This window comes from Onychostruthus taczanowskii, unplaced genomic scaffold, assembly GCF_017590055.1.
Source record: "Onychostruthus taczanowskii isolate IOZ18803 unplaced genomic scaffold, ASM1759005v1 scaffold11, whole genome shotgun sequence".
Taxonomy (NCBI): domain Eukaryota; kingdom Metazoa; phylum Chordata; class Aves; order Passeriformes; family Passeridae; genus Onychostruthus; species Onychostruthus taczanowskii.
The window spans coordinates 1302496-1314249 of NW_024497629.1; the positions used below are offsets into that span (position 1 = coordinate 1302496).

The 11754-nt window shown below is 43.8% G+C and overlaps 1 protein-coding gene across 1 annotated transcript in view; it reads right to left on the reverse strand.

The window, feature by feature from the left end:
• Positions 1-11654, reverse strand: part of MFSD2B (major facilitator superfamily domain containing 2B) — a 40861-nt gene extending 29207 nt beyond the window's left edge. Inside the window, 5 exon segments of the mRNA XM_041421715.1 lie at positions 3828-3944; positions 9172-9277; positions 9279-9439; positions 9441-9558; positions 9560-11654. Coding sequence (XP_041277649.1) covers positions 3828-3944; positions 9172-9277; positions 9279-9439; positions 9441-9558; positions 9560-9771 — 714 coding nt within the window. The 5' untranslated portion in view covers positions 9772-11654.
• Between the last annotated feature and the right edge of the window lie 100 nt (positions 11655-11754).

Consider the following 11754-nt stretch of genomic DNA (forward strand, 5'->3'; position numbering starts at 1 on the left):
TGTTGTGAATTAAGGGATCAGAAGGGAAAAATGCAAGGAAGGAAATGTCCAGAATGTGTTTGGGATGAGGAAAATGTATCAGTCAAATAGCAAAGTCCTTGTTTTAGTCATACAATTTGACAGAGTCCCTCTATAATTCCCCTGTCATTTTCTCCCCACACATTTCCACCTCCCCTTATCTTTGCCTTGACCTGATCCAGAAATGGCAGAGCAGGCTGTTTACACTGTTTACATCCAGCAATGTTTTTTCCTCTCCTGAGATTAGCCACAAGGCTGCCAACTGGTGGCATGTGGCTGAGGAAGAGGTTGTTGCACAACGGACTTTATCCACCTGGGACCGAGCGGTGACAAGTGAATTGCGTCAGGCACATCTGTTCAAATCAACGTTGCCAGCACGTGTCCATCACATCTCACTTCAAAAATGTTCAAGGATTACATAAGAATGAAATGGCCAAGTAGAAAAACCTCTGAAATTAACCCAGGTGGACCATACTTTAATGACTATTTAGAAATGCAGTTTATCCCAAGTAAGGTAGTTATTTTTCCACATGTGTCCGTACAGATATTAGGAATTCCCATTGCACAATGGTTAAAAAAGATGGGTTCTCTTCCAAGTGCTAAGTTCATGTCACTACAACTATAGTCCTGAAAAAAAAGTCATTGAAACCTATATAAATGGAATATTCCTCACATCAGCTGTTGAGAGGAGCTGCTGAAAGAGCCTCTGGGGCTCAAACAGCGAGAGCAGACAAGGTCCCTTCATCTCTGTGCTTCAACACAGCAGTGCTCCAAAGGCCTGGAAAATGCAGCTGACACAACACCAAGCTTGAGCAGGTGTCCCTTGCTTTCCTGCAAAGGATATTGTCTCCCAGGCAGTGGCACCAGGAACGCAGCTGGTGCAGGTGCCTGCCTGCAGAATTTGCTGTGGGTGTACTCTCAGAGGTGAAAGAAGGAAGCAGTGATCTCTGAATGCCCTGGACGACCAGCACAAAAGGAATTCCGACATCACACCCACTACATTTTAGCCCAAATGAGGTGAAATTGCAGTGGCAGCCAAAGTTCCTGTCACCACCAGCTCCAAGACACACACTCCACCCCAGAAAGTTTGTGAACAGGGAAGGATTGGGAATGGCAGTGTCCAGCAGATGACAACAGTGGCTCTCCATTCCATTGCTGCCTGGTGGGATGGAGCTGGGATGAGCACTGGACTGTGTCCCACCTTCTTGCTGACCCACCTTAGCTGGCTGGTGCCCTCCCACAGCCACCAAAGGGTGGCAGGTAGCCCACCAGGGCTGCCCACAGGCCCACTACTGCTCCTCAGGTGACAGGGCAGCCAAAATAAGCACAAAATAGCAGTCAGAAAGATAGAGGGGTTGAAATACTGCAGTTATGAGGGGGACAAGAACAAAAACCTACAAATTAGGTGAGTTCCAGATTTGTTTGGACATTTTTTGGAAGAAAGCTTTGAGGAAAAAGCAAAATCTCTTTCATGTTAGGAGTGGATTCTGCATGCTCACCCTGTCTTCATCATCGGTATGGGCTTATACATCCCTTGGCTGCATTTTCTTGTCTCCTAAATCTAGACAGTGTCTGTCAGCACCAATGCCAGAAACTTCTCAGTGTTGATAAAATACAAGATAAAATATGCAAAATTTACCCATCTTGAAAAGAATAAAGACCAGGATCCCTTTATCAGAGAATTTTGGTGTCCTCTAGCAATTTGACTCAAGGATCCATATGGTTTGGAATTCCATTTATGTCTGTAGTCTATACAGGTAACTCAGGTGGAACAAGGAATTCAAATTGAAAAACTGGAAGTTACAGAAAATTAATAGAAAATACAATTTTCTTAGAAAGGATCAAGATTATACATGAAAGATTACACTTGGTGACTTTCACATTCTCTCAAGAAGCTAAAACAATTCTGCTCTCTAAGTGTGCAAGAAATAAATCCAGGTAGTGATTATATAATTACATTCTCTCCCGTGAAAATGTGTGGGAAAGAACACAGGATTTCAGAGCTATTTATCAGGCCTTGAAATAAATCCCTGCAGGACTACTTCAGAGAACAAATTAAACCATCAGGGAACAAATAATTAAGCCACTTAATGAAAGTGTAAGTATATCACCACCAACATTAAGCAAAATTATTTGGTTTCAGTAGAAGCTTGTTAATAAAATAATTATTTAGCTGTTACTTATTTAGGTAGTGCCCAAAGATGCATGGATGGGATCCCAGCTTTCTGGACACTGCACACAAACACAGGAAGGAACAGTCCCTTGCTTTGAGAATTTTCAGTTTCTGTGGCAAGCAAAGAATGGGGAAATTGGATATTTTAAGCACCCTGGGGAAATGGTGCTGGAGTCTTTCTCATTTACTTCCTGCTTCATCATCTCCAATGTTTTGTACTGCCATCCTTGATGTCAGTGGGCAACAGCTTTAGTCAGAGCTGCTCCACCTCCCTGCTGAACCCAAGCTCCTTTTTCCACCTCCAACTCCTCAGATTCCACACCATCCACTCAACATCTTGGGCACTGCTGTCCAAAACTGGCTCCTTTTCTTCATCTTGTGACTTTGATCTCAACAAGACACAAGATGATCTCAGCTGTACAACACACCTTACTGTGTTGAAAATTTTATCAAGTCACAAGTCAGCTTTTAATACCAGAATTTACAGGAAAAACATAAACCCAAACTTCTGGACACCTCCAGTCATAATATCCTGCCTTTAGACAGCAAATGGGTAATGATATTTGACCCAGAACCTCCTGGTTTTTCCAGCAAATAGGAACAGTCATCAGTTCTGAAGTCCCACCTGTAGTTTCAGAGTTGTTCACACAGTCCTTGCAATTTAACCTCAACTCCCTAAAATCCTTTTTTCTATCCTAGTACTTTGTCCTAGTTACCATGCATGCATACAAGAAAATACAAAACAGTAAAAATTGCTTATGGATTGATTTTCTTTGTGTCTCTGCTGTTCCGAAATCTAGTTGGAGCAGCTGAAAGTCAGATGAATGGGATGACTCCTAGTGCTTTGTTTCACCAGGTCTGCTTCTGCACCAGAGAGCCACAGGCCAGAAGCAAAGAACCTTCAGGAAGGATAACTCAGCTTTATTTGCCACAAAATTACCTTAGACAAAACAAATAAAATTGGCGTTAAATTATCACAGAATCACACAGGATCACTAAGTTGGAAGAGACCTTTAAGATCACTGAGTCCAACCCAGCCCTGACACCTTAACTAAACCATGGCACCAAGTGCCACATCCAGGGTGTTTCTAAACACATCCAGGGATGGTGACTCCACCACTTCCCTGGGCAGGCCATTCCAGAACTTTATCACCCTTTCTGTAAAAAGCTTTCTCCTAATATCCAATCTATTTTTCCCTTGGTGCAGCTGCAGACTGTGGTGGCTGCTGGTTGCAACTGGAGTGATTTTTAACCTAAACCAATTGAACAAAACTTCACAACCTCAGCATGGTGCTGTTAATGTGTTCAGATGTCTCCTGTCTTGCACTCTTTGACTCCTGAGAACTGATTTTCCTTGTGTCTGCAAGTTTGTGAGCTCTACAGCACCCAAAGTTCTAATAATGATCCCAAACTAGAAGTGAACAACAGCCATCTCAAGACAGAAAGAAAACTAGGAGGAAAAAAAATTAATTCTGGACAAGTTTATGCAGTTTCCAGGATGCTGAATAGCTAGAGGCAATGACAGTGAGACAATTTAAAATATTTATTAACTAATTCCCCTTTTATCATTCCAGGGACATGGCTGACAATATCAGAGTTAGGTCTACAGTCTGCAAATGTTTCTTGTGCTACTTACATGGGCGATGTCTAGCAGGTAGATCTGCAGGAAGAAAGAAGCAGCACTCCCTGCCACTTGGTTTGGGGCACCTCCTATGGCATAGCAGAGCTTGCTGCACATCGAGAGCCTGTAGCCCTGTGTGAGAGGAACAGAACAAACCATGAGAAAACCAAGGTGCACAAGTCAAAAGCTACACAAGAGATAAGGTTAAAGTCTATAGTTAGCACTATTTTAATGTATTTGCTTCACAGCTATTCCACTAACAAATCTGTATGCCCTCAACCCCTATCATCAACAAGCATTTGGGTGCTCGTTACTTTGATTTTTAATGGGTTTGTTCTCTAATTCAACCCCTGAAAACAGATTACAGTGTTCCTAAAAGTGAGTTGTGATGACCCTCAGGCTCACCTACCTTCCTCTCACAAGCCATTAAAAGGTAACAAGTCTACAAATAAGCAAGAAGCAGCAGAGAAGTGCTACACTATTATTTGAGCTTAGTTTTGTCTTTGAATGCTTAATTCATATTTTTAAAGGTTGAAAACTTTTACTTTAAAAAAAAATATTTTATTAACCTTTCAGATAATAATAATTGATAAATACACTCATACCACAGTAATTAAACAACATTTACAGAAAGTTCCACAGACCAAACAGATCCCAAACATTTGTGCTTTGTTCCTTCCTTTGTCACAAAATGCTAGTGTGACACTGGCAAAGTCACTTCACTTTGCATATCTTCCTTTTGACTTGACTTTTCTATGTCTTTGTGACAATTGGCATCATATGGTAATTTTGGGCCCAAGATTTTTCAGAAAATCACTCCAAATGTATTTAAAACATTTTGTAAAACTATGCTCTCTCATTTGTCATTTGATGTTTGAAAAGTACCATAAGCATGCAAGAGTATTCTCAAATATAATAGGCAAATAAGAATAAAATAAATGTTGAAAAGAAAGGTACATGCCAGTAATTAAAATACAAAAATTGCACCATTTCTAATAGGGATTCTAATGAAACACAGGGTTTTTTCCCCAACAGTAGAAGTTCCAGGATACTGGAAAGCTTCTTTTTTTTAGTAAGGTTTAATTAATCTGTATTCCCTTCGGAGGGACAACACATCAAATCAAATTTTTAACTTTCAGGCTTTTGGTCCCTCTTTAAAATTTGCTGTCAACAGAAGCCAGGAAACATGAAGAGGAGCAGAAATATTAATCCTAAGTCTGTCTCCTCTCTGAACTGACTACACAAGCCCTTAATTCTTATGTTAGATTGGGATAAAAATAGAGATATGGAAATGAAATCCACCACAATGATATTCTGACACATTACCTAATTTCTGAACATTCTTAAATTTAATAACCCATCATCTTTACTCTGTAACAGTTTTGAGAAATTTTAGAATTCTAGGCAATGCTTTTCATCATCTAAACATTTCCCTTTGAACTGTTTTATCAGAGTGGGTGTGAACAAACAAGCACAAGTATCAGGACTCCTTCCTTTGTGTGTTTTCCCAGAAAAAGACAGGGTGGGATCCCATTACTACACCCAAGGAAAGTGGACACTGTCAGGGCATGAACTGCAAAATGTTATCACCACAGCAGGCCTCACTTTACACTGCACTGGCAATTTTCTTCTTTGCAGGGGAAAAAAAAAAAGAGTAATAAACAGTCACAATACAGACTTCATCGTAACAATTATACTATTTGATAAGAGATTGCAAACAAAACAGACTATACACATATTTGCTGTCCAAAGTAACTCTTCATTTTCCATACATAAGTACTAACAAATATGAGCTTTACTAGACTTGTGGGCCCACAGAACTTGCCTGACTCATTGCCGTGCCCTTGAGCTTTGCCCCAGGGGCTGTGTACTTTAAAACTTCGTCTCATTTTTTTATTTTTTAGTCATTCCCTTTTTAAGTTTCATTTTTTAGTCATTAAATTACTTTAAATGTTTGCTTTCCTTTGGTACTTTCCCTCCTGATCTCCAAGCATTGGCAAGATAACTTTCAGCTGAATTCAAGAGATATAAACCACTGCTATGCAAATCCTGTGTCCTATTGCAACCTCAAAAACTGAAAAACCTTTTAGATCCGTAATGCTGCCTTCACACTCACGTCGACTAGTAATTTTCATAGACTCACTGAATGGTTTGGGTTGGAGAGGACTTCTGAAGATCATCCAAACTCCACTAGTAATTTTCATAGACTCACAGAATGGTTTGGGTTGGAGAGGACTTCTGAAGATCATCCAAACCAGCCCCTCTGCTTAGGCAGGGACACCTTCCACTAGCCCAGGCTGCTCTGAGCCCCATCCAACCTGGCTTTGAACACTTCTAGGGATGGGGCAGCCACAGCTTCTCTGGTCAAGCTGTGCCAGGTCCACAACACCTTCACAGGAAAGAATTTCATTCCTACATGCTTATTTTAGTTTGAAACCATTGCCCCTTGTCCTTTCAATAGCTAAGGCTGTGGTAAAACAGAAAAAGCAAATGCCCCTATATAACATACGTTATTCCAAAATGTTTTTAGAAGATGAAGAATGTTAAGTTCTTGAAAAATAATCTAATTAAAGCTGTGGTACACAAAAAGGTCAACCAAGATCTAAACTTACTGCAGGTGGTACTCCTGTCTTTACAGCAGCTTCATGGTTAGAAAATTGACAATCTTAGTACATATTTTATGAAGTCTCACTGCAATTCCACACACACACACCCAGAATGCTGCTCAACTACTCTCTGAACCATGCTCCCAGATCCCCTTGAAGCAAAGTTAATACTTTGGTCACAGCAGTAGTTAAGTTTTAATTAAATTTTGGTTATGAATGTTATTTTCAGAATAAAACAAGCTGTCAGATAGACATGGCATACAAAGGTGTCCTGTCTGCTCACCCACACAAACACAGGGAATCTGCAGTTCATGAGCTCCTTGGAAGGTAAGTTACATCCTGATCACCTGTTTTCCTTTTTTTTTGGCTAATTGCTTTTGGAACTTGTTTGTACATTAAGCCATAAACACCACAGCAGTTCTGCATGGCAATGTCACGTACTGTGAAAGGAAATGCCACTGGTAATGTCACTGGTAATGCCTGGTAACTTCATTGAGAGTCTCTGAGCTTCTAGCTGCTGAGAAGCAATCCCTCAGACTACATTCTGGAGTGTCTTTCAAAAAGAAGCAGCCCATAATAGATTTTTGTCTCTCTAGGTTGAATTCATATGGTAATGACCACATTTTCTGCCTCAGTATGCAATGGAAAGTGGCAAAATGAAGGTAGGACCTTGCACCAGTAAAGCTGAAACATTTCCTTCTCTCCAGCTTCCTACAATTAAGGGCACAGAAGATGCACGTGGCAGCTGTCTGTTACAGGATCTACAGCAGCCAGTCCCCCAGCCTTGGCTGGGTTTGCACGATATTGCTCACAAATGCTGACAGAAGCTGTCTTGGGCAGGATAACGCTGAGCAGGGCTGCGTGGCCACGGCGGAGCGCTGGCTATCAGCAGCTCGCAGGGCTTTCCTCCAAGGGCTGGGTGTCCCTGCTGCCTTGCTTCCTCAAAAAACACAAAGCGCTTTGTTCCTGTGAAACCCAGTAAAAACTTCTTCACCTGTGCAGGTTCGTCAGCAAGCTGAAAGTACTCCACAGATCATTAGAGACAGAAACGCATAGGTCAAATAAGGAATGAAACATAAAAGTGCTATCAAAGTTTTGTTTTGAGACTGTGGCATAATTGAACATCAACATCAAATTGCTTCTACAAGCTCTAGGAGAAATGTGAGACGATGGCATGAGAAGTAAGAGGACAGAAGGTCAAAGAAAGTTACAATTTTTTTGTTCTCAGATTAACTTGACAATTTCTCACTTATACACGCTCCCATCATATCAAATTTAATTGTGTTTCAAGGCAAACCAAGAAAGCATAATAGCTGAGAGATTTGATTTTGCTCCTTAAATAGAAAGCTTAAACGTTGTTGTGGAAAATTAATCCTTCTCCTGTGCTGTAGTTCCTTTATTTTTAATACTCTTGTAAGTTTAAACCATACTTGCAAATTTTCCCTTCCCCAACAGAACAGAAATTGAATACAATATTTACAGGAGAACATCTTATTTCTCCTGAAAGTGTTTCAGCTCATTGAAAGCAACTCAGCAACTGTGTTACAGGCATAGGGAGCAGGCGCGTTTTGTCCTAAGCTATTTGTTATCAGCGGAGTCCAGAACTGAACCAACAAGTAATTTAAAAGCAGTAAGAACAGAGAGCGAAACCTGTGACTCAAAGATAAATGCTAGTCTAGGTTTATCTGAGAAACAATGAAATGCAGCTAGTGAGGAGCAGCTTTTGAGTCAGCTTTTCTCTCAGTGTGGAATTAACACTGGCAATGTTTCTGTTCTGTGAGTGACCAAACTCTCTCAAAAGCACGAGCGTGGCAGTCACGGTGGCATCCCAGGTCCCTCACAGCGAGCATCCTGAGGACTGGTTTCAGGTTAGTTAGTGACACCAGCCCACCCTTGAGTGGAAGAAAACAGGAGCAGGGCTTTTCTGCAGACACTTAGGAAAGGGAGGATGAGTAAGGTGGGATACAGTTGTGCTTTCTCAGGATATTCTTCCAGCTGCTGGCAAAGCAGCTCTGAGGAACTCCATGAGACAAATTTGGTGCATCTGTGCAACATCTGCAGACTTATGCCATGAATTCACCCAGATGCTTTCCAAACACAAAAATTCAAGCCCGAACAGGACGCGCCGGGTGTCCGAAGATCTCCATGAGCTGAATGCCACCCAACATGCTGTGAAAGGCTTCCTCATCCCCTCGTTTGGAAGCTGCCCCTTCCCAGTTTCCCCGGGTGTTCCCCCAGGAGCCGTGGAGCTGGGGAGTCCTCGCTCACCTCACCTGCCTCCCATCCCTGGGGCGGCGAGCAGCGCGTCTGGGCAGGCAGCGTGAGATCCCTGGCTCACACCGCAACACAGCCCTGCAAACTGGGAGTCTCTGAGACTCCGGGGGAGCGAACCCCGCCTGCTTCCCGCATCCCACCTGCTCGGTCCGGGAGGCAGCCCTGGAGGGGACAGGAGGTGGGAAGCGAAGGGCTTTTCCCTGGCACCGCAGCGGCCAGTGAGCAAATTCCCATTCCAGGGAAATCGCCGGGGTCGCGGCGCTGCCCGGCGAGCGCAGGGGCGGAGGGAAGAGTGGAAGAACTGTTCCAGGTACTGGCTGGGGCCGCGCACGAAGCCCCGCACAAACCGGGGCTGCCCCAGCCCCGCCGAGTGCCCGCGACGGGAGCGAAACGCCGGCGTGCCGGGACCCCGCTCTCGCCCAGGGCTGTGTCCGAGGGGCTCCCCAAGCCTCCCTGCCCCCGCCCCTCGCAGCCCCTACCTCCTGCTCGCCCGCCGGGGTGTCCCTCGCAGCCCCCGCCATGGCACCGCGGACATCCCACCCCGTGCGACACCTGCGCGCCCGGGGCGGGGCGGCGGAGCCGAGGGACAGCGGGCGGTGTCCTCGCCGCCCTCTCCCCGCGCCCTGGAGAGGCGAGGGCGCCGGCGCTGCCCTCACGGCCCGGGACAGGGATCCCCCGCCCCGTCGAGCCCCCACACCCCGCGCCCTCGGTCCCTCCACGGCACCTCCGCGGGGAGAGGAGCGGGGCAGCTCCCGGCGGTCACAGCTCCACACCGTGTGGGGCTCAAGGACCGGGCACGGGGATGGAGAGGGCCGGGGCTGCTTTCATCCAACCCCAAAACACCTCCTCTGCCCCTTGAAGAGATGCGGTTTGCCGATGTGCAGGGATGTAGAACCGCGCCGGACAGCAGCGCTGTCATCACACAACAGCCGCCCTTGAGCCGGGACAGCTGCGGGGACAGCGGCTGCTAATTCTGCCCTTAGGGTGGTGAGAGACGGCCAGGGGCTGCCCAGGGAGGCGGTGGAGGAACCGGCCCTGGAGCTGTTTAAGGAAAGGCTGGATGTGGCACTCGGTGCCATGGTCCGGCTGCAAGGTGGTGATCGGCCCCAAGTCGGACGCGATGATCTCAGAGGTCTTTTGCAACCTCATTGATTCTGTGATTCTGCTGCTCCCGAGCCAACACTCTTATCTAGGATACACGAGTTCACCACCACCCTGCCCCTGGGAAAGTTCTCTTGCACGCATGCCCTGCATCAGAGGAAATACAAATTGCATTTTGAAGTACGAATCCTTTCAACAGTCAGGTAGCCTAAGACAAGGTTTAACGAAGCCAACAGGACTTGTGACCTGCTTGGCTTGGGGATGAATCAATCTCTACACCCAGGGCTTTTCGGTGTGACTGATTCAAAGGGCTCTGCTCCTGACAGGGGCACCTGGTGGGTACTGGGCACGCACTGCAAATCATGCCATGAAGTACTGACATTAAAATCCTGTGCAGCCTCCTTTGGTAAGAATAATTGCAGCATATTTGCAAAATTCTGAACAAGGCATTAAAGAATTTTCTAAAACCCAGACCTTTAACAAAAAACTGAGATTGTGGCCTTAACACACCTTATTGAAAACTCTCCAGAGGCTGATGCCAGATGAGGTTTAAAACAGATACAGATTGTATTTAGCTTGGTACCAGCCAAGGTATGCATCTAACACTCAAATTCAACATTTAGGTTGTTTTGTCTTTACACACTGTCTTCATAACACATTAAACACTTTCTTCCTGCATTTGCATATTTCTTCAAAAAGGGAAAACTACAGAAAACATTTCCTTTCGTTGTTCTTCTTTTGGCTGTTTCAGTTTTGCTGTAAAATATCTTCAGGCACAGACTTTACTCAAAATAGCAAAGGCTTCTGAAGAAATAATGAATAACTGATGGTATTTGTGTGTTTCACAAGTTCTAGCACTGATCAAGCCAGTTATGCTGTTGTTTGACCAATGCACAATTGCTATCTACAGACACTACAGGCAGCTAAAGCAAAACTAATTAGATTTAGGAAAGTCTTCTATTCATGCCAAAGATTTTCTCCAAATTAGGAAATAAGTTATTCAATCACAGTTTGTTGCCTTTATTTAAAGGCACTTTCTAATCTAGCATGGGATCAATGCAGCCAGCATCACTTCAGACTTTTCAAAGATTTTCTCTCTTTTTGTAATTAAGACCATGACACCTTCAAACTGCAAATGCACACTCAAGTACACCAAAGCTGCAGTCAGACAGCTGGTTTTAGCAAAGTATCTAACTGTCCAATCTCTTAAAATGCTGGTAGCAGACATGAATCAATGTTGAAATATAAAACTTACTGCTCCTTCCAATGGATAGCAAGCAAAATTTACCCACTTCAGAATTTTACACTCCCCAATTCAATTTCAAACCTACAGTATTTATTTCTTCAAATTTTTGTGCTGCAAATGCATGAATAGTAGTACACTGTTACTTTCGACATTTCACGCACCTTTTAGATAGAACAACTGAACTCACAATCAACCACATGTGCTTTTCTAATACTAGGTTTTACACTAAGACAAATTTGAAAGCACTGAGTAATAAAATTCCCTGTTCAGGAAGCTCTGGGTACTGAGGAGCTGTGTCTGTAGGTGGTTTGTCTTTTCAATTTTACTAATGTGTTTGTCTGCACAAATATTTTTGTTTTTCATGTAGGAGTTGGTGCAAGAGCAAAGAAAATTTAATTGTACCACTTGCTACATAAACCTGAATGGCACAGTAGCACAGAAAAAGTGTTTAAAGGCATAGTTCCCGGAGATTTGTTTTCTGAGGACACTAAATTGCCCAGTTGACTTTCATTTCCAACACACCATGAAAGATGCTGAAGCAAACCAGTTTTATATCCCTGGGAATGAAGGAGAGTACATCCCTAGTCTGAAGTCTCACTACTTTTTAGAATACAAGTTGCTCCAATGAAGGAATTTTCTATTTAGAACAAAACCAGGAAAACCCAAACCCAACTTTCATTGAACCACACAAAAGAAGTACAACCCCAACAACCAT